This window comes from Triturus cristatus, chromosome 3_1 (assembly GCF_964204655.1).
Source record: "Triturus cristatus chromosome 3_1, aTriCri1.1, whole genome shotgun sequence".
In the NCBI taxonomy this organism is placed as follows: Eukaryota; Metazoa; Chordata; class Amphibia; order Caudata; family Salamandridae; genus Triturus; species Triturus cristatus.
Genome location: NC_140583.1, coordinates 21,967,661 through 21,991,302, shown reverse-complemented (window position 1 = coordinate 21,991,302; position 23,642 = coordinate 21,967,661). Strand labels below are relative to the sequence as shown.

At 47.6% G+C, this 23,642-nt stretch overlaps 1 protein-coding gene across 7 annotated transcripts in view; it reads right to left on the bottom strand.

The window, feature by feature from the left end:
- CKAP5 (cytoskeleton associated protein 5) overlaps window positions 1-23,642 on the bottom strand; it is a 1,152,983-nt gene that overhangs the window by 958,198 nt on the left and 171,143 nt on the right. For all 7 annotated transcript variants that reach the window (XM_085646654.1, XM_085646649.1, XM_085646653.1 and 4 more), the window contains exon 6: window positions 8,379-8,511. In XM_085646654.1, the coding sequence (XP_085502780.1) occupies window positions 8,379-8,511 (133 nt within the window). The remainder of the gene's footprint in view (window positions 1-8,378; window positions 8,512-23,642) is intronic.

Sequence of the window (23,642 nt, the reverse complement as noted above, 5' to 3'; positions counted from 1 at the left end):
TGTAGCTGCTTTGCAAATTTCAGATATAGGAACGTTGCGAAGGAGAGCTACAGTAGACGCTTTCCCTCTAGTAGAGTGTGCTCTTGGTCTGACCTGTAGAACCTTGTGGGCCAGTTGATAGGACAAGGCTATGCAGGAAACAATCCATCTAGAAATAGACCTTTTGGAAGCAGCCAGCCCGGTATTTGTTGGACCGTTATTGACAAAGAGCCTATCAGACTTTAAGTGAAAAGGGTTTCAGCAAAGGTAAAATTTCAATACCCTCCGGAGGTCTAGAGAATGTAAGGCTCTCTCCGGAGGAGTGGTTTGCTGAGGAAAGAAAGTGGGCAGCGTGATAACCTGATTAATGTGGAAATCCGAGACCACCTTGGGCAGGAAGCTCGGATGAGTACGTAGTACCACTCTATTGGTGTGGAAAACTGTGTAAGGTTCCTTGCAGCACAGGGCCTGAATCTCACTTACCCTGCGGGCAGAAGTGATGGCTACTAAGAAGGCAGCCTTCCAGGTCAAATGCTGCAAGGACACCTTATGGATAGGTTCGAAAGGAGCCACCCCCCCCCCCATCAACTTGGAGAGAACGATGTTGAGCTCCCAGGGAGGAGAAGGGGACCGCACTGGTGGAAACACTTTAAGCCCTTCTAGGAAATCTTTGACTACTGGCAGCTGGAAGAATGAGGCCTGAGTAGGAGACTTTCTATAAGCTGTGATAGCAGCTAAGTGGACTCTGATAGAGGTGTACTTTAAACCAGACTTTGCCAAGTGCAATAAGTAGGGGAGAATAACTTGTTCTTAAACCTGGATCGGATCAAGAGCGTTCTCTACACCAAATGTAAAACCTCTTCCACTTGAAGGCATAGGACTTTCTAGTGGAGGGCCTTTTTGCTTCCCGAAGAATGTTCATACAGTCAGCCGGAAGATCTAAATGTCCGTATTGGATGACTTCAGGAGCCATGCCGTCAAGCAAAGGGAGGGGAGGTTGGGGTGAAACACTCTCCCCTGGTTCTTGGTCAGTAAGTTCGGTAGGCAGGGCAACCTCCGGTGTGGCACCTCTGATAGTTGGAGGAGATCCAGATACCACCACTGGCGGGGCCACTCTGGAGCTATCAGGATCATCCTTGTTCTGGTCCTGTAGAACTTCTGTATGACCACTGGGATGAGAGGGAGAGGAGGCAAGCGTACAGCAATGTCTGCGACCAGCTGATCAAAAGTGCGTTTCCCCGTGATCCCTGTTGGGGAAACCTGGAGGCGAAGATGGGGCATTTTTTGTTTGCCGCGTCTGCGAACAGGTCGATGTCCGGTACTCTCCACTGCAGGAAGATCTCTTGGGCGACGTCTTCGTTGAGCACCCAGTCGTGTGCTTCTACGAAGTCTCTGCTGAGGCTGTCTGCCTGCACGTTCAGGGTTCCTGGCAGGTGGACAGCGATGATTGAAAGACCTCTCGCCAGTAGCCACCGCCAAATGGACTGAGCTTCCAGAGACAGGACTGTGACTTGGTGCCTCCTTGCTTGTTCAGATAGAGCATAGTTGTTGTGTTGTCTGTCTGAATCTGAACGCAGCTGGTTTGAAGAGATGGATACAGGGATTTGAGAGCCAGATGGACTGCTCGTAGCTCTAAGAAGTTTATGTGATAACTTTTCTGTATTGGACCAGAGACCTTGTACCTGAAGCTGGCCCATATGAGCACCCCAGCCCTGCATTGAGGCATCTGTCACCACTGTCCGTGTTGGAGGCGTCTGATGGAAAGGAACACCTTGAAGCCGATGGGAGCGTTTCATCCACCATCTGATGGAGTCCCTGGCAGCTTGGTGGAGAGAGACAAGATCTTCCCAGCAACCTGACCTCTGCGACCATTGATCTTCGAGCGCTTTTTGTAGAGGCCGCATGTGAAGTCGTGCATTGGGAACAATGCAAATGCACGAAGCCATCGACCCCAGTAGTGAAGACACTTGCCTGGCTGTGGGGAATGCAGTGTCAAGAAGAGTGTGGCATTTCGGAAGCATGGATGATAACCTCTCCTCCGGACACACGCTTGCCTTTGCGGAGTCCAGAGAGGCGCCCAGATAGTGTATCCGCTGAGTAGGATTGAGGACCGACTATGTAGTTGACTTGTAATCCCAATGACTGTAGTAGATTGAGGAAGAACGAGAGATGGCTCTGGAGTAGTACAGGTGTGGAACTCTTCAGGAGCCAGTCGTCTAGATAGGGATAGACGAAGATCTTTGCTTGCGGAGGAAGGCAGCTACCACCACCCTACACTTGGAGAATGTCCGTGGTGCGGATTGGAGGCCGAACGGCAGAACTCTGTACTGGTAGTGCTGACGAGAGATCTGAAACCTGAGGAATTTCCGATGTTTCACTGAGACAGGAATATGAAAATAGGCGTCCTGCATGTCGATGGCACACATCCAGTTTCCCTGGTGAAGGTGTGGGAAGATTTGATGCAGGGCTAGCATTCTGAACTTTTCCTTCTTGATAAATCTGTTTAGCAGAAGCAGTTCGAGAATGGGTCTGTACTCATTGGTTACTCCTCGCTTTTGAACTTGAAAATAGCGGGAGTATACTCCTTGATTTCTTTGGAGAGGTGGTACTTCCTCTATGGCGTTCTTAGAGCAGAGCGTAGCTACTTCGTCCAGTAAAAGCCGATTTTGAATTGGAGGAAGGTGCTGCAACTGTGGGGGTACTTGCGGAGGGAGAGACTTGAACCTCAGCAAGTAGCCATGCTGTACAATATTCAGTACCCATTTGTCTCTTGTAATGGCTTCCCACTCTTCCAGGTGAAAACTGATACTTCCTCCTACCGGAGTGGCGAACGGACGCGGAGGAAGTAAAACCTCACTGTTTGGGAGGCTGCTTCGTGGTGGATTATTGCTGTTTGGCGTTCCCTCTTCCTCTGCCACGACCCCTTTGTTGGAATTGGGGTCTCTGCTGGTTCAGAGAGGACCATTGAGGGGTTTGAACCATCTGCTGAAAGGAACATTTGTCGCCCTGACGAAAGCGCTTCCGATATTCCTTGCGCTTCTTCAGCCCAACAGCCTTGACGGTGTCCATCTCTGCTTTCATTTTGTTCATTTGGTAATCGGCGTGAGCACCAAACAAGGACGATCAGTTAAAAGGTAAGTTTAGAATTTTCTTTTGCGCATCAGGCTTGAGGCCCGTAGTCGCAGCCAGGCTGATCGTCGAGAGCATACGCCATGGGAGTACCCATGAGCGGCAAGGTCTGAAGCATCTGCAGCCGCACTTATGATCTGATTGGCTACAAGCCCACCCTCAAGGAGAATTTAGTTGAAATCCTGTCTTCCCTGGGGAGCTTTTCAGCGAACCTGGAGAGGGAATCCCAAAGTGAACGATCATAACGCCCTAGAAAGGCAGAAGCACTCGCAACCTTCATGTATGAAGCAGATGTGTTGCACATTTTCCTGCCATAGGAATCCATCTGCTTACTGTCCTTCTCTAGGGAGGGGAGGGGGGGGGGGGGGGGGGGGGGGGGGTTGGAACAGACGCAGAGTGCGACCTCATGGCAGCCGCCACGATAACTGAGGCCGCTGGCGGATCCGCTCGTAGGAATAAGGGATCCTCGGCTGGAGCCTTATACTTCTTGGCACAGAGCCCACCGTAGCAGGAGTGAGAAATCTGGCCATAGCTGGCTCCAACAGTCCTGGCACCAAAGGAAGTAACGGTCTGGGCGCTGATCGATGATGTAAGGTATCAAATATAATCGATGTGGGAACCACAGGGGTGTGCAACGTGATCAGTTTTTGCACACCCCTACCCAGGACCTCAGAAAAGGTAGCGAGGTCATCAATGGGAGACACCCGCGATGGAGGAGTGGAGGAAAAGGTCTGAGAATAGTCCTGGACCGAGGACCTCGTGGAGGAAGACCATGTGGGTGATCTTGTGCGTCGCCTCTTGTGGGGACGGTCACTGTGATGAGCCCTGGACCGTGATCTGTGTCTAGAAGGAGATCTTGGCCTTCTGTGAGGAGAAGAACGATCTCTGCATCGTGACCGGCGTGTAGAAGGTGACCTTGGTCTACCAGGAGGAGACTTGCTTCTTCGCGGGGAGATTCTAGAGGGTGAATACGAGCAAGAATAGTCCGAGCCAGGACTTCTGGAGCCACCTGTACCCACATTCTCCAACCAGCGAGGTGAAAGACCAAACTTTTCTGTCGCCTTAGGTGATTTCTCCAGAGAAATCTGAATGATATGTAGGCATGGGGATGATGATTGATCCCCCGATGATGATCTGGACATAACTGCACGTTGAATCTCCTCCGTGGCCGCTGCAGTTTTATCCCTCGACGTCAAACGTCTCGACGTTGATGAAGTTTGCATCACCATCGGTGTCGATTGGCTGTGGGAACGCCGCTTCGCTTTAGACTGTGGTCTCGACGCCGATCGCCTATGGCGATGCGAAGACCTAGGCGTCGACCTTCGTCGTCGGGCTGGTGATCTGGACGTCGACCTTCCATGACGTCGAGTTGGGGTCGATCTCCTCGACATCGAATGATGAGCCTTTTGCGAAGATAGACATTGACAGGCCCACTTGCAGCGAGATACAAGTCGTCGCAGCTCTCGACGCTGACCCCCTCGAGGGCGGCGGAGAGTGTCTCGACGTCGACGGAAGCCTCAACGATGGAGACTTTCCGAATCTCATAGGCTAACAGCCTTCGAGCCCGAAGTGCTGTGCCTAGACGCCGACTTACTTGTATGCGGTGGAGAATCTCGACGTCGAGATGGTGTTTTATCTCTTGACGCAGAAGAAACCCTGGGTCTTTTAGACGGTGACAGATGGCGAATATCCTGGAACCTTGGTCTTCCTGGGATCAGGAGAGGTGGTATGTTGCCGTTTCTGAAGTCGTCTGGCTGAAGAGGGTGGTTTGAAGGATGTATGGGCGCCTTCATGACGGTTTCTTTGCTTCTCCAGCTGGGCATGTAGTTTTATGCGCTCTCCATCGCGTAGAGTGCGCCTGGAAATATTTTGGCAGTGGGGGCACTGGTCAGGATTGTGTGAAGGTGCAAGACAATACACAGTGTGGATCTGCCAGTGCCATCTTATTGCCACAGGAAGGGCATTTCCTGAATAAAGCAGGCATTCTGACTGGAAAAAAATTGAATTATACTAAAAAACCAGCAGAATAAGCTTTCAGGAGTCAGAAAATGTCGAATTTTCTGAGAAAATCTGAGGAGAAAAACTTTCATTTAAAAAAAAACTGAAGGTCCAGGATCCTCATAGGAGCCGGAAAAAAGAACTGACCTAACTGTCACCTGTGGTGCATCATAGGAACAAGGGGTCTCCTGCAGGTCTTAAAGGCACGGTTCCCCTACTCTAAAGCCTTAAAGGCAAGGTGTCAGTTTTCTTGATACTCTACTGCAGCCTACAGGCAAATGCCTGCAATTACAAGTTTGCTTTATGGCAATAAAGCATTGTTGAGTGACAATTGGCTTAGTGCTTCCTTTTTTTCCTTATAGGTTAGGGGTACTACAATGCAAACCTATGTAATTTTCAGCTATTTTGCCATGTTTGAAACACTTTAGGCTGCATGCATATGTTTTCACATACATACACATACATATATATATATATATATGAATGTAAATTAGTCTATAGTGCTGCCTTGATTAGGAAGACGAAGAACGGACCCAAACTTCGGTGCCAATCACTGAGATTTTTATTTAAATTTCTCTGAACCAGTCCGACATGACGCGTTTCAGCCCCCACTCGGGCCTTGATCACATGACATATATTTTCAATATGCTCCGGGATCCCGCACGTGGGCGGGGATTATTCATAGATTATGACTATTGATGAGTATCCCCTGGATGAGAACCTCCAGCTACAAGATAGCAGGGACTGAGGTGCACCTCACCTAGACTCCCCCACCTGAGGGGTGGAGTCGGCAGAAGTGGGCACACCTCTTCCTCACTGGTTTGATGGGGGGGGGGGGGGGGGTGGGGGGAGGGGGGAGGGTCCGGGGGTCAGAGCCAGTGGGGACCAGTTGGTGAAAGCAGCAAGTGGCCTTGTGAAGCTCACAACGGCGGCAAGCCTTTGAAGCTTCCCCTTTGTGGACCCAGCTCATCTGGGGGGAGGGGAAGCTTGGCAACTCATCCCAGGATGTGCATTGTTTCAGGCCCCAGAGAGCAGCACGTCTGGTGTTAGCAGATGAAAACATCCACTCAACCTGGACAATAGTGGTAGGTCGTTTTTCAGGGGGCATCTCCAAGATACACTCCGAGTGCATTTTTCATTAAATCCCACACTGGCACAGTGTGGGTTTAATGTGCTGAAACCAAGCCTCAGTTTTCAGTGTAGCCATGATGGTGCTGTGGAGTTCGTAATGACGAACTTACAGCACTATATACTCTTAATGGCAGCACTGCACTTACAATGTCTAAGAATTGACAGACACTGTAGGGGTACAGGGCTCATGCACCTGTACCCTCACCACTGGTATAGTGCACCCAGCTAGAGGGGTGACTGATCTATGCCAGGGCAGTGTGTTGAAGGCATGGCACACAGGGATGTGTGCCATATCGACTCTTCACTTTGGTCTGCACCAAAACACTCAGCCTGCAAAGGCAGTGTAAGTGTAAAGGTACAGGGCTTCTAAGGGTGGCACAATAAGTGCTGCAGCCCTTAGCGGCCTTCACTGGTCACAAAGCCCTGGGTACCTGTGGTACCATTTACCAGAAGCTGACCTGTGGCCATAGATGCCAATTGGGTCTAGGCTTCTATACAGTTTAAGGGAAATAACATAGGCCTTTGGGTACATAATTAGCAGGAGCCCAGGGCACACTCAAAGCACATCAGCAATTCAGCAAAGCGTGGGGGCAACTATGCAGAAAGAGGGCACTTTCTCACAGTATGCCATTTGGCTATCCCAGGATGCACCATTCTGTTGACTACCAAGATGGTGAGACTCCTGTCCTGGTGATCAGACCTCTCTAGCCTACCCCTAGGGTGTGGCTACATCAGGACTATTCCCCTGTGGAAAAATGGTTCGCAACTGGTTTCCCCTTTGCTCCCCGTGTTCTGTGCCTAAAAAATGGGGCAGACCTTCTCCCTAGTGTCAAAGGCCTGCCTTTTGGGGCTAATCCTCACATGGCCTCCTGCAGGCCCAGGAGGTAACACCTCCTGGGCCTGCAATCCCTCATTGCTTTTCTTCCTGCAAGTTGATTGTACGTCTCTCTGAAAGCGATCTCATGGAACAGGCTCAATATATGCCCGATAGGCACACAGGTTTTAAAGAGGACCGCTATGCAAAAGCTGCACAATGCAACAAGTTACATTAGTTTAGACTTCAGATACAAATCAAGTTTAATATAAAACGTTGTTTGATACCTTGATTGTGCTGACTTTGGTCGCATCGTCCCAAGGGTTAGCACAGTTAAGGGGTATGTATTCCTATACTTCACATTGGGCGACCAATTCTTTCCACAGTAAAAACAGCATTTTTGCAAGTTTGCTGTCGGACATGTAAACTACATGCTCTGCCCGTGTCCTATGTCGCACTCTGTATTAGGACTCTGAAGGCCTGCCAGAGTGGTGACTTACACAGATTTAACAGGAGAAGTAGTGGCTTTGCCATTGCTTTCAATGGCAAAGTCCGGCTATCAGTGCACGGCTGCTCTGCCGGACAGACGGACTGGGGGACTACTTGTGGGACCTCCAGGAAGGCACAACCTTGGACGCAAGCCCTCAGGTACTCTTCCAACTTACATCCCCTGGACACCATTATGCTAAGGACTTAAGAGTTAAGTTAGCCATTTCCAATTGGGTACAGCCAATTTAACATACATTTTAGGGGCACAGCACTGGTTACGAGATCAGGTCAGCAGGCCTCAGTGCACTCAAATTCGAACAATTAGCAGCATCAGTCGAAAAACCTGGGGGTGACCATACAAAAATGAGGCACGTTCCTACACCCTTCACAGAAAATCCAAAAAATGAAAATTCCAGCACCATGAACGAGTCCTCTTGCCAAGCATCCTTTGCCAAGATTCAGCTGTAATATACTGCATTCACCTGCTTCGTCCATTCTTGCTCTATTGCTCAGGTTTTCTGATCTTCATTTTAATGCTGAGGTACTTTACTGCTCGTCCTTTTCCCTCCACCCACACCATCTTTGCTCCTAAGATACTCTACACTGTACTGTTCTAGTTGCAAAGTGCTCCCTGTTACCAATAAGGGTAGGTCCACGTTAAATACTGTAATCAAGAAAAACAAAACATACAGATGTCAAGGCTTTACATGCTGCTAATTCGCCATTCAAGGAGTGTTGCTAAAGCCAGTTAAGACATAAAATACTACATTAAATCCTGTTGGTAAAATACTTGTAGCTGCTCTAAAGCATTAGTGATGACCACAGGGGACTGACTTACCAGCATCTGCATCCCCGCCAGCTGCCTGTTGTTGCTCAAACTTGGCTTTCAAGTCTTGCTGGGAGCGCAGAAAGCGGGTCTGTTTTGCGGCAGTCGTAGGCAGCTTCACCCACTCTTCCTCCAGTTCCTTCAACTGAAAAAGAAAACATTTGATTTTAGATAGCAGTAGCAAGTCCGAAGGCAAAGACAGAACACCAGCAATCTGAACATAAACACTCAATGCGATGCGATGATAGACATCACCACAATGGGAGGGAGGGCAGGTGAGCGAAGGCACGGACGGCGAAAGGGAGAAGGCACAGACAACAGGAGGGAGGGAAGGCAGGGGGAGAAGGCATGGACAAAGGGAGGGCGAGAAGACATGGACAACGGGAAGGAGGGCAGTGGGAGAAGGCACGAGGACGGGAGGGTTGAGGCATGACAATGGGGGGGGGGTGGAGTAAGGAAGGCAACAAAGCAAGTCTTGCCTGCAGTAGGAGAACCTCATTAAAGAAAAAAGTGCTCACAGTCTAAACAACACGTATTATGCAATAATGAAAGTAAAGGGGCCAGCCGCTATTGGAGGTGACAAATGAAGAGGAGGCGGTACTAAGGAAGGATTAACAGGCCTATCGACTAATCAGAAGCCAGCATTTAGGTCAGACAATGACAAGCCAACGACAAATGTTTGCGGAGCTTCTATTCATCTACTACTCTACAATTAGTCTCGTAGAGCAGCGCATGCGTGCTGGCTCTAGGCTCGGCCCAAAAAAATGACTAACGAGAAAATACTAAATGCGCAATCGTACCTGGGGGAAGAGTGACTTCACATGGTGGCAATGACCAAACTAGAGGAACTTTGACTCCTATGCAAATATCCCCCACCCACCACAGCTTTAACTACCAGATGCTGGCTTTCAGACTTCACAGTGCACTGAAACCTGCTAACCAGGCTCCAGTGCCAGTATTCTTTTCCTTGAAAAGGACGTTCAATTGTTACCAGATTGGCAAGAATTTAGCACCCTGTTAAGTCCCTAGAAAATTGTGCCCCTGGTATCTAGGTCATAGGTACTAAAGATGGTCCCCAAGGGCTGGAGCATGCCTTATGCCACCGCAAAAAAACAACACAAATTGCATGCAGACTGCGTCATGGTGCAAACCATGAGTGAAAACACCACATGACAGTGTGTGCCATGCCAAAGTCACTGCATGTTATATATCCAAGTCACCCCAACAGGCCTTGTACCTTAAGGCATGGTACATTATATTACATGTGAGGGCATAGCTGCAGGAGCAGACATGCCTTGTGCTGTCTAGTTCAATTACTAGATGGTACAAGTGAATAGGGTTGCTATCTGAGGCAATTGTGCTGGGCACATATTACGAGTTCACCAGCTACATGATGGCTTCACTGAAAATACTGGTGTTTGGTATCAAACACCTTTTGTTAATAAACCTGTACTGATGACAGTACAAGATATGACATGCACCCAGAGGGCACCTTCGAGGTGACTCCTGAAACCTTATTAGTCTTCTAGTGTGCTGGCTGCCTGGAACCTTCCAGCCAGCCTCCACACGTTTTTCTGACCCCTTCAGGTGAGAGTCCACGCGCTCAGTAGGTCAGAACACTTCCTGCCAAGAACAGGCATTGTTCATCACTTCCTACAGCAGGACGGTTAGTGAGTCGGCATACCAAGACAAGAGGCCTCTAAGCCTCTGCATCCTTTGATACAAGACCCCAGCTTCCCCTAGACCTGGGAGATGCCACCCCCCTGCCAAGAGGCCCATTTGGCACCTGGACAGGCGGGACAATTAGCTCGAATTACTCTCCGGCCAGCTACACCACTAAAGTGGGCTACCTGAAGTTAACAGAGAGAGTCCACCATCTTGTATTTGGTGACAATAGGAACTCTGGGACAGGGTTATGTCCACTCCCCACAGAAAGTGGTCACATACTGGGGGTGTAGTGACCCCAAGGGTGAGCAGCTGTAGGGGGCTGGCTCTCTAACATACCAAAGTAGGGTATAGTGTGCACCGAGTCCAGTGGATCCCCAAAGAAAGGCAGAGGTAAACTTAAATACCTTACTCCCTGGTGATAGTGTGGGCGAGCAGAAAGGATTTATCAGAGGGTAGTTTTAAGCATATATTGTACAAACTCAGTCAAGAAATATCACACGCTCAAAGACTGAACTCAGACCAATTTGTTCGTGTAAAAAAATATTATCTAGTTTTATTTTATTTTTAGAACTAAGCCAGGCTTGGTGCAGGTAAGTGAAATACTTTGCAAAAAGCAATACAGTTGTATGTACTTATTTTGTATACAGATAGGTCAAAAATATATAAACAGTTGAGAACTTCAGATACTTTGCAGGTACTGTATGATTACCTTTCAGATTAGATTTCTTACTCAGTCTGATATGCCTAGATATCACACAGATATTTCCTAGATAAAAGGTAAGTAAAATAATTACTAAAAGCACACTTTTAGGTTGCCATGCAAAACACTTAGGGGTTTTCAGTGGAAAACAGTCAATACAATCCTATGGAGGAAGGGAAAATGCTACTTACCCAGTATGCATTTGTTCTTAGCCTGCTATCTAATGTTGGGCCTGGATGTTTGCACTTTGTTGTTCGAAGAAGTCTTTTCCAGTCACGAGGTAGGCAACTTCTTTCGGTGATAATGCGCACGGGCATCGATTCCATTGTTAGTTTTTTGGGCACAGAGGGTGATAATGGAGTTAGTAAGAGTAGTAAGAGAGGTCCATGTATATATGTATCTAAGATGTAACTGCAACAGGTATAGGTACCCAGGGAGGCGGGTGGGCGCATGTGACTACAGCTCTACATACCAAGAACAGATGCATAATGGGTAAGTAGCATTTTCCGTTAGAGGCATGTGAGCTGTAATTTACAGCAGTGATCTCTCAAAGCGGTGGCTAACCTGTAGCTGTTGTCCTGTTGTCATCTCCTTTGGAAAATACTGCGAACCTGGAACATTCCCAAAAGGATGCTACAGGGAATACTATTATTCTACTCGAATACATGGATAAGAATTAAGATAGGAGACGGCACCAGATTATCAAGAAAGTTAACCACGACAAAAGGCCTCAAACAGGGTTGGGTATTGGCGCCACATCTCTTTAATTTGTTAATGTCCGACCTTGCACAGAGGCTAGACTGCACTAACTCTCATCCACCAAAACTTGGTGGGCTAGCACTCGGGCACCTCCCGTATGCCAACGATGAGTTAATGAGTCTAACAAAGATCGGCCTTCAAAGAGTCTTAAATTAAATGTCAGACTACATCTCAGAGAACAAACTAGAAATAAACATTAAAAACCAAAACAATGGTGATTGGAAGCAGACAGATGTAAACAGATCTGGCTTAATGGCAGTCAATTAGAGGAAGTAAAGTACTACAAATATCTGTTTTTTTTATATAGACCATCTTCAAAATCACAGAGCAAAAAAAGAATATGACCCAGAGAACTAGTGCACTTATATTCGCCTTCAGTCAACTGGCAAAAAAGTTGAAAGGCCCATCACAGAAACCACTACTAGTGGTGATGACGGCGAAAATTCTTCCTACGATAACATATGCTAGTGCCACTTTTCATGGCAAGGATGCCGAGCTTTTAAACCAACTAATAGTTTCCACGGCACAGGATAGTCTTGAATTTGGTCTAACAAAAGAAACATTAGGGAGAATGTATGCCACTGTAAAGCTTTGGTACCGGTTGAAACTGAATGTGGCCACATCACCAATCAATAAAGCCCTCTGGACCGAAGTAGAAGAGAACAGAAAATCACCCTATAATCAATCTCTAAACAAATCCCTGTCTACTACCTGTACTAACGACTTATGGAACAAAAGCCTGCCATACCAGTCCTTCAAACAAGTAATAAATAAAGTAGCAAAAACTCACTGACTGCAAATGGACAAAAACATCTTCAGGACAAGGTGGCATGCTTGGATGGTGAGCAACAATCACAAGACACTTGCACCAGCCCATTATTTGAACACGGCATTTTCCATTTACCTGAAAACGCAATGGCTATATGCTTCGGAAAATTACCATCAATAGCGGATCAGCCTACTTGGGTATACAAAAGGGTCAAAATCATGTCGACTCTGCGGTTACCACAAAGAAGATTTCATTCAAGTAATTTGTATATGTAACCAACTCCACAATGCTCGAGCCACCCTTCTTAGAGAAACTTTTAAAGACAGAGGTATCAGGTCCTGTAAAGCCGCAATAATTGCAAGCTTAAATCCATCGGACACAACTAAACTGGAAATTGATCAATTTCTAAACATTTTTGCACAGGCTCACAAAAATTCGCTATAAGCACTATCCTCAGAAAAGGGACAATAATGTGGCAAAATATTAGTCAAACAATGATATTCTACGATTTTCTTATTGATGTAAAGGGACTTTAATTGTTTTAAACTTCTATTTCAATACGTGTTTATATTGTTAAGGTTTTAATTGACCAAACAATAAAAAATTACTTACTTACTGTAGCAGTGGTCTGAAATAGTGTACGTAAAACTGCCTGGCCCACACTAGCTTGCTGTCTTGCTAACACATCAACACAATATTTTGTGAATGTGTGAGGTGTAGAGCATGTTGCAGCTTAGCAGATATCTATGGATAAATTTCCTAAGAAAGCCATAGAAGCCCCTAGTTTGCTTGTATAGTGGGCTCTAGGGGGAATTGTTAAGTGTTCTTTTTGCTTTTGCATTAGCATATTTGAATGCAATTGACAATTCACCTTGCAATGCCTGTTTTTGATATAGGATTGCCTTTGTGTGGTGGACCAAAAGCGACAAAAGGATGCGTTACAGAAAGGTTTTGTCCTTTCAATGTAATAGAGCAATGCTCTTGCACGTTCTGCCACAGAATCTGGTTGAGGGAAAAACAGTTAACCCCGATTGGTTGATAGGAAAGGCAGATATTATCTATGGTAGAAATTTAGGGTTGGTCCGAAGAACCACTTTGTTTTGATGTATTTGTAAGAATGGTTCTTCTATGGTTAGCGCCTGAAGCTCACTCTCTCCTCAGAGATGTGATAGCTAGGAGGAAAGCTACCTTCCAAGTAAGAAACTGTATTTCACATTTATGCAATGGTTCAAAGGGTGGACCCATTAGCCTGGTGAGGACAAGGTTGAGATTCCACCCTGGAGCAGGTGGAAGCCTTGGGGGAATGATTCTTCTAACTCCCTCCATAAATGCTTGGATGACAGGCACTCTAAAAAGAGACAGATGTCTGTACTGTAGATACGCAGCTATTGCAGCCAGGTGTAAGCATATGGAAGAGTACGCTAATTTGAAACGCAGCAGATGTAGTAAATAGCAAATTATGTTTTGAACTGAAGCATCAAGTGGATCCATCTGATTGTTCTTGCAATATATTACATATTGCTTCTACTTTGCTGCATCGCATGCCATTGTGGTAGGACATCTAGCCTCCTTGATAATAGTCACGCAGTCTAGCGGAAGATTGAACTAGCCAAACTCTAAGATTTCAGGTGCCAGATGGCTGGGATCTGGATGTCTTATCTCTCAATGGAGTGATGAGATTGGGAGTGAGGTGTAGTTTTTAGTGAGGAACTACTGAGAGCTCCAACAGGGTTGTGAACCAGGGTTGTCTGACCCATGTGGGAGCTGTGAGAAAGTGCTCTTTCTGCATAGCATCCCCCCCACTTTTTGCGGAATTGCCGAAGTTCTTAGAGTGTTCCCTGGGCTCCTGCTAATCAGGTACCCAGGGCCTATGTTCCTTCCCTAAATTGCATTAAAGACTACACCCAATTGGCATCTCTAGCCACATGCCAGCCCATGGTAAATGGTACCACAGGTACCCAGGGCACTGTGACCAGAGAAGGCCTCTAAGGGCTGCATCACTTATTGTGCCACCCTCAGAGGCCCTGTACCCCGACACTGCCTTTGCAGGCTGCATGTCTTGGTGCAGAACAAAGTGAAGAGTAGACTTGGCACACATCTCTGAAGAGGTCCGGATGGACACATTTTCAATATGGGAAGCATTTAAAAACGCACGCTTCAATTCATGCATGTGAAGTATAAAGAAATAACATTAAGAAAAAAGTGGATGAACATGGATTTAAAATGGAGTCAATTTAACGTGGAAACGGAGTAGGATTAAATATCCTGTAACGCAGTGTGACTGGGAGTGGAGCATAGTTATGCTCCCCACTGTTTTGACACATCCCTGTGTGCCATGCCCACAAACCACTGGCCTGGCATTGATCAGTCACCCCTCCAGGTGGGTACCCTATGCCAGTGGTGAGGGGACAGGTGCATGAGCCCCTACAGTGTCCAAGTAAATTTTTAGACATTGTAAGTGCAGTGCTGCCATTAAGAGTATATGGTGCTGGGAGTTTGTCATTACGAACTCCACAGCACCATAATGGCTACATTGACGACTGGGAAGTTTGGAATCAAAAGTCTAAGTACATTAAACCCACACTGATGCCAGTGTGAGATTTAATGTAAAATGCACAACAGAAGGCATCTTAGAGAAGCCCCTGAAAAATGACCAACTTCTAGTAACCTGAATAGCTGTTTAGGCTGCCACCAACAGACATGTTTCTGGACCCCTGGGTAGCCTGCTGCTCTCGGGGGCCTGAAACAATGCACATCTTGGGATGAGGTGACAAGCTTCCTCCCCCAGTATGGGCAGGGTTCACGAAGGGGAAGCTTCAAAGCCATGCCGCCTTTGTGAGCCTCCACTGACTTTTCGCTGCTTTCAGCAACTGGTCTGCACTGGCTCTACCCCCCACTTTGGGCGGGAGAGCCGGCAGGAAAAACAAGAACTGGAAAGTGGTGTGCCCACCTCTGCCAACTCCACCCCTCAAGTGGGGGAGGCGAGGTTAAGCACAACTCCGTGTCCCCACCATCTTGAGGATGGGCGGACCCAACCAACCAGGGACAGGATCCTGTCCCCCTTCCACTGGAGGGTGGCATGATAGGGGGTGGACTCACCCCAGGGAAGGGACCCGTTGATCCCTGCCATTTATCTACCTGTAAGGCCCCTAAATCTAGTATTTAGGGGCACCCTGAACCTTGCTTTCTCAGATCCATAAACAAGAAAAAGGACCGAAAATCCGTGCAGCCAGCTAACAAGGGGAAGACACCCACTGACTTAACCCCAGTCGTACTGGCCTATCTACCCTCGAACTGGCTCCTGCGAAATCCCGGTTTGTCCTGCAGCCAGCAACCTCAAAAGGCCCGGAGGACCTGCCTGCCTTCTCTTCCAAAGACTGCTTTTCCAGTCAACATGGGATTTGTTCAACTGCAACCTCTGGCAGCAGCCGGAGAACACAAATCCAGCCCACTCTGCACACGCCGAACCCGGCCCGAGCGGAAAAACACCACAAGGAAATCACCCCGGTGAGCCTGACCTGAGATCCGGCAACCCCAGACCTGCCTCCAGCCGACGCCTGCAGTCTAAATCCTGAAGGTCCCCCTAACCACGACCAGGAGCTGGTAACATGATCCGACCCCAAAAAGGCACCCCTGCACCAGATGTCCCACAGCCTTATGTGCCCAAACCAACGGTGCCTAACCAACCCTTAACTTCCCAACATCTCTCGAAGTATTGGTCGCACCCAGAGGTCCTTAGTCTTCCTGCCTGCAGCACTTTTGCAAACCGGAGGTTCGATAGAAAACAGGGCGCCCAACGTCTAAACCGCACTCTGCACCCAGCCGCCCCAGTGCCGCTGAGGGTGCACCTTTTGTGCTACTTTGTATCCCCATTTGCCCTGACCTAAACCCTAGGAGCTTTGCTCCCACAACCCAGTAGCCTGCTTGCCAGCAGCCACCAACCAGAGGCCCTTATCCCCCACTGGATAACATTGGGCCTCCACACTCTGCACCCAGCCGCCCTAGAGCCGCTGTGGGTGTAACAAGAGTGCATCACTGACCCTGGGGGACCAGAATGTTACCCCAGAACCTTAACTCCCACAGTCGATAACTGAACCGATAACCTGTTTTTTCACCATAGGATAACATTGCCAATTTTCTTTCAAAAAGTTTCTAAGTGTGGAGTTTTGAAATCTAAAAATATTCTTTAAAAATCGCACGAATAACCGAAACTTATTTACTTACCTGTTTGCAGGAAATGTCCCAGTGCTCAATCTAGGTATCCAGCACGGAGTTAAAAAAGTAACGTGAAAAGTAACTTACCTGCAATTTACTGAAAAAGCCTATTCATTTCAACGTGCTGTATTTGCCAAGTATTGCAATCTACTACATCACCTGTAAATCAAAAAAAAAAAAACATTCCTATTGCATTTTTAAACTGTTCTAGAATCAACATTACTGTAAAGTATTTAATGCTTACCTGTGCCAGGCTTGCTTGGTTCTAAAATAACAGTATTTTTATTTTATACAAAAACCAATTGGTCTAGAGTTCAGTCCTTGAGTGTGTGAATTCATTTGCTGACTGTGTACATCAAATGCTTAACACGGTCCTCTGATACTGCCTTACTGCTCAACCACTACCACAAATAGAGGGAATATGCTACTCACCAGTATGCATCTGTTCTTGGCATGTAGAGCTGCAGATCTACGCACAGTGCATAGATCGCCATCTGGTGTTGGGCCCGGTTGTTTGCAGTTGTTTTTCCTCTTGGAAAGTCCTTGTAAGTCACGAGGTCGGTGACTCCTCCTTTGGATCGTATTGCGCATGGGCTTCAGCTCCATCCTACAATTGTTTTTCACCAGCAGGGAAATGGAGCGTAGTAATAAGCAGTGAAGATGCCCATGTGTGCTGTATCTAAATAAGATAAACTGGAACAGATAAAGGTAGTCGGGGAGGCGGGTGGGTGTGTGTAGAGCTGCAGCTCTACATGCCAAGAACAGATACATACTGGTAAGTAGCATATTCCGTTCGAGGCATATGAGCTGCAGATTACACACTGTGCATAGATTATATAGCAGTACTCACTCCTAGAGGCGACCACCAGTATCTGTTGCAGTGGTTTGAAACAGTGTTTTAAGGACAGCCTGGCCCACAATAGCTTGTTTAGTTTGCATATCTACACAATAGTGTTGAGTGAAAGTGTGCGGTGTAGATCATGTAGCTGCTTTGCAGATATCTAAGGGGATGTTCCCCAAGAATGCCATGGAAGCCCCCATTTTCGTGTAGAGTGGGCTTTAGGAGGAACAGATAGCATGCGTTTTGCTTTGTGGTAGCAAATCTGTATGCATTTAACAATCCACCTAGCAATTCCAGATTTGGAGATGGGGTTGCCTGTGTGTGGTGGTGAGAAATACACGAACAGTTGTTTGGTCTTACGAAAGGGTTGTGTCCTTTCGATAGAGTACGGCTCGTTTGACATCTAGTGTGTGTAAAGTTCTTTCTGCAATGGTCTGTGGCTGCGAGAAGAATACGTTACAACAAACAAATGATGGACGGAATGCTGACAATGCAGACATTCTCCCCCAGTCAAGAGATCTGGGTTAAATCCATCGTTCTTTTGCCCACTACGCCACCCCAGTTTAGACATGGCCATATGCAAATCAGTCTTGACCCTGTGCCTCATGGGAACAGTCCAGCCCGAACTGCCAAGCCATGTCTTCCCTGGACCGGAATCAAGCATCCTAGGACGGGTTTCTTGCTATCAGCCGTCATCAGCCAGGATAGCTTGACTCCAGTGGCGTATTGAGCACGGGTCCCACGTCTGGGAATACCCATCCCACTTAGGGTGAAAAGCGTTACAACAAACAAATGATGGACGGAATGCTGACAATGCAGACATTCTCCCCCAGTCAAGAGATCTGGGTTAAATCCATCGTTCTTTTGCCCACTTCGCCACCCCAGTTTAGACATGGCCATATGCAAATCAGTCTTGACCCTGTGCCTCATGGGAACAGTCCAGCCCGAACTGCCAAGCCATGTCTTCCCTGGACCGGAATCAAGCATCCTAGGACCGGTTTCTGGCTATCAGCCGTCATCAGCCAGGATAGCTTGACTCCAGTGGCGTAGTGAGCACGGGTCCCACGTCTGGGAATACCCATCCCACTTAGGGCGAAAAGCGTTACAACAAACAAATGATGGACGGAATGCTGACAATGCAGACATTCTCCCCCAGTCAAGTCATTTGTTTGCAAATGGCCATGTCTGAACTGGGGTGGCGTAGTGGGCAAAAGAACGATGGATTCAACCCAGATCTCTTGACTGGGGGAGAATGTCTGCATTGTCAGCATTCCGTCCATCATTTGTTTGTTGTAATGCGAGAAGAATACGGGCAGTTCCACAGATTGGTTTAGATGAAAGGGAGAAATGACTTTAGGGAGGAATTTTGGATTAGTGCGGAGAACAACCTTGTTATGGTGCATTTGCAGAAAACGTTCTTGAATGGCGAGTGCTTGTTTCTCACTGACCCTTCTGAGGGAAGTAATGGCTACAAGAAAGGAATATGCTACTTACCAGTATGCATCTGTTCTTGGCATGTAGAGCTGCAGAGTCACACACTGAGGATAAGATCGCCATCTGGTGTTGGGCTCGGATGATTGCAGGTTGTTGTTGTCTTCGGAGAAGTCTTTGGTCACGAGGTTGGTGACTCCTCCCCTGGACAACAGTGCGCATGGGCATCCACTCCATCGGCAGATTGTTTTTCGCCATGATGGGAAAAGATGGAGTATATAGAAAAGAAAGAAAGGATGTCCATGTGTAATGTCTAAGTAAGACGGATGCTGGAACAGATACAGGTCCCGGGGAGGCGGGCGGGCGTGTGTGACTCTGCAGCTCTACATGCCAAGAACAGATGCATACTGGTAAGTAGCATATTCCGTTCGAGGCATATGAGCTGCAGATCACACACTGAGGATAGATTATACAGCAGTGCTCCCCTTAGCGGTGGTCGCCTGTATCCGTTGCAGCAGTTTGAAATAAAGTTTTTAGGACAGCCTGGCCCACGGAGGCCTGTTGTTTGGCCTGCACGTCAACACAATAGTGTTTAGTGAAGGTATGCGTGGTAGACCATGTGGCTGCCTTGCAAATGTCTTCTAAGGGAATATTGCCTAAGAAGGCCATAGAAGCCCCTATTTTACGCGTGGAGTGCGCCCTAGGGGGAACTGTGAGTGTACGTTTAGCCTTGAGGTAGCATATTTGGATGCATTTAACTATCCACCTGGCTATCCCTGATTTGGAGATTGGGTTGCCTTTGTGTGGTGGCGCGAAAGCAACAAAGAGTTGTTTTGTCTTTCGAAAAGGTTTTGTTCTGTCGATGTAATAAAGCAATGCTCTTTTAACATCTAAGGTATGTAGGGCCCTTTCAGCTACCGAGTCTGGATTTGGGAAAAAGACCGGTAGTTCTACTGATTGGTTAAGGTGGAAAGGGGAAATCACTTTTGGAAGAAATTTAGGGTTTGTCCTAAGAACCACTTTGTTACGGTGTAGTTGTAAGAAAGGTTCTTCAAGTGTAAGGGCTTGTATTTCACTTACTCTGCGCAGGGAAGTGATTGCGATAAGGAAGGCTACCTTCCATGTTAGGAATTGCAATTCACATTTGTGCATAGGTTCAAATGGGGGGCCCATGAGTCTTGTTAGAACCACGTTGAGATTCCACACTGGGGCAGGTGGCAATCTTGGGGGAAGAATCCTTTTGAGACCTTCCATAAACGCTTTGATGGCTGGTACCTTAAAAAGGGACAGGTGTTGCCTATTTTGCAAGTAGGCTGCCAAGGCTGCTAGGTGTAATCGTATAGAGGAATACGCTAGATTGCATCTTTGCAAGTGTAGTAGATAGCAAATGATGTTTTGGATGGAAGCATCCAATGGATGTATGTTATTATTAGCGCAGTAGATGGCAAATCGTTTCCATTTAGCGGCATAACACGCTCTAGTAGTAGGGCGTCTGGCTTCTTTTATGATATTCATACAGTCTGGAGGGAGATTGAGGTAACCGAACTCTAAGACCTCAGGAGCCAGATCGCTAGGTTCAGTGTTTGAGGATCTGGGTGTCTGATTTCTCCATGGTTCTGGGTTAACAGATCCGGGGAGAGGCGTAGCTTTTGATGTGGAACTAAAGATAGTTCCAGAAGTGTGGTGAACCACGGTTGACGTGCCCAAGTGGGAGCCACTAGTATTAGTGTTAGTGACTGTTGTTTCAGTTTGCGTACCACAAATGGAACTAGTGGGAGAGGCGGAAAGGCGTACGCAAATCTGCCTGACCAGTTCATCCATAGGGCATTGCCCTTCGACTGTGGGTGTGGAAACCTGGCGGCGAAGGTTGGGCATTTTGTGTTTTCGGGAGTGGCGAACAGGTCTATGTCTGGTTGTCCCCACCTTTGGAAGAAGGGGAGTAGAACCTTGGGGTGTAGTTCCCATTCGTGGATCTGTTGTGTGTGGCGACTTAGGAGGTCGGCCACTTGGTTGTGGATCCCTGGGAGATGTTCTGCTAACAGGTAGATGTTTTGGGGAATTGCCCATCTCCAGATTTGCTGTGCCAGTTGGGACAGTTGGAGAGAGTGTGTCCCTCCCTGTTTCTGTATATAATACATTGTCGTCATGTTGTCTGTGCGTATGAGGACAGTTTTGTTCTTTAGGTGAATTTGAAAGGATTTTAGTGCTAGGAACACTGCTAAGAGTTCCAGGTGGTTGATGTGGAGCAGTTTTTGTTGACTGGTCCATCTGCCCTGAGTGGTATGGTGAAGGAGGTGGGCTCCCCACCCCGTGAGGGATGCGTCTGTAGTTAGCACAACTTGTGGAAGAGGCTCTAAGAACGGTCTCCCTTTGGACAGGTTGATGGTGTTCCACCATTTCAGTGATCGAAGTGAGCGACTGTCCACCAACACCAGATCGGTAAGTTGTCCGTGAGCTTGGTTCCACTGTTGTGCTAAGCACTCTTGTAAGGGACGCATTTGAAGTCGTGCGTGTGGGACTATGGAGATGCACGACGCCATCATGCCTAGGAGCTGCATGAACACTCTTGCTGGAAGAGATGGATGAGTTTGAAATTGAGAGATGAGATTTTGTATACTGGCTATCCTGGCTGTGCTGGGATAGGCAATGGCTTTGGATGTATCTATGGTTGCTCCTAGATACTGATGTAAGTGGGAAGGTTGTAGGTGGGATTTGGGGTAGTTGATAGTGAATCCCAAATCGTGGAGAGTTTGAATCGTGCGATGAGTGTGGAGAACGCATTTTTGGTATGTATTGGCTTTTATGAGCCAATCGTCCAGATAGGGGAAGACATGGATCTGTTGTCTTCTGAGATGCGCTGCCACGACTGCTAGGCACTTGGTGAACACTCTGGGTGCTGTTGTTACTCCGAATGGGAGAACTGTAAATTGATAGTGTTGCCCATCTACCACAAATCGTAGATATTTTCTGTGAGCGGGATGCATAGGGATGTGAAAGTATGCGTCCTTGAGGTCCAATGTGGCGAGGAAGTCTCCCTGTTGTAAAAGTGGGAGGACTTGTTGGAGAGTGGTCATGTGAAAATGATCCGAATGTATATACTGGTTTAGTAGTCTGAGATCCAGTATGGGCCTTAGTGTTTTGTCCTTTTTGGGAATGAGGAAGTATAGAGAATATACCCCTTTTCCCTGATGTTGAAGGGGGACTGGTTCTATCGCATGTTTTTGTAACAGGGATTGAACTTCTTGTTTGAGGAGAGAGAGATGATGCGAGGACATTGGACGTTGTTTGGGCGGTATGTTTGGGGGGGATTGTATGAGTTCGAGGCAGTAGCCAGACTGGATAATTTGTCTTACCCACCTGTCTGTGGTGATGGAAGTCCAGACAGGCAGGAATTGTTGGAGTCGCCCCCCGACCGGAGTGGAATGGTCTGGGGGGAGTGGTGGCAAGTCACTGTTTGGTGGCTGGTGAGGTGCGGGTGTTGTTGTTGTTGCCCCGTCCTCGACCTTTGTTATTGTTTCCCCTATAACCTCCCCGGAAGTAACCTCTGTTAGGGGATGTTTGTCCAGAATTTTTAAAGGTGGACGTGGTCTCAGTTGATGTGTTTTTGGAGCCTCCTCTATAAAAGGAGCGACGAAAGGAACCCCGGTTTTGATGAGACTGCAGTGCTCCCATAGACTTGGCAGTTTCATTATCCTTTTTCATTTTTTCTAATGCAGTATCCACTGCAGGGCCAAATAGCTGCTCTTGGTTGAAAGGTTGAGCTAAAATTGCGGTTTGAACCTCCGGTTTAAAACCGGAAATACGGAGCCAGGCATGTCGCCTGAGTAAGACGCCAGTATTGACCGCTCTAGAAGCAGTGTCTGCTGCATCTAAGGCGCATTTAATGGAGGCATTAGATATTAATTTGCCTTCTTGGATGAGGTCAGAGGCCTGGGACTTAAAAGGTTCAGGCAGATGTTGCATAAGGTCCTCAAGTTGGTCATAATGCGCTCTATCATACCTGGCTAACAGGGCCTGGGTATTCGCAATACGCCAATGGTTAGCCGCCTGCGCGGCGACCCGTTTGCCCGAGGCTTCTAAAAGCTTAGACTCCTTGTCTGGGGGAGGCGTTTCTCCAGTTGTCTGTGAGTTAGCGCGCTTCCTGGCATTTGATACGACTAGGGAGTCTAAAGGGAGCTGGGCCTTAATGTATGCAGGGTCTTGCGGGGCTGGTCGGTACTTTTTTTCGATGCGTGGGTTGAGAACCCTAGCTCGAACAGGGTCTTTAAAGACTTCAGTAGCATGCTTTATGACCCCTTTGATCATGGGCAGTATGTGAACAGTCTTTTGTGACTGCTCAAAGGTATCAAGGAGGAAGTCCTCTTCAATGGCGTCTGTGTGCATAGTAACGCCGTGGAATGTTGCTGCCCTATTTATAAGTTGGCCGTACCCTAGGTGGTCATCAGGAGGGGAGGGCTTGGAAGGGTAGGTAGTGGGGTCAGGCATGTCAGGTATAGGATAAGACCAGTCATCCATGGGTGCTGGGTCTGGGAACGTAAAAGGGTCGTTTGGGTCAACAGGATCATCAAATAAATCAGGGTCCGCCCCTCCCCCTAAGTCATCATTATCATCCTGTGGAGGAGGTGAATGATAGGGAGATGGTAAAGGTAAAGGTAAAGGTAAAGGTAAAGGAGAATCAGGAGGAGGAGGGGGGGACGGGTTAGGAGGTAAAACAGGAGAGGAAGGACGAAGTGGTGAAGTAGCACAGTCCTTTTTCCGTATGGGAGCTGGGGGAGGTGTAGTGTCCAGCTTCCGCTTTTTATATGGGATGGCAGTCACATGTCCCGTTTTAGGATTGATATAGATCCGCTTCTGAGTAGGATCTGGTCGAAAAAGATCATCTGGCTCCGAAGG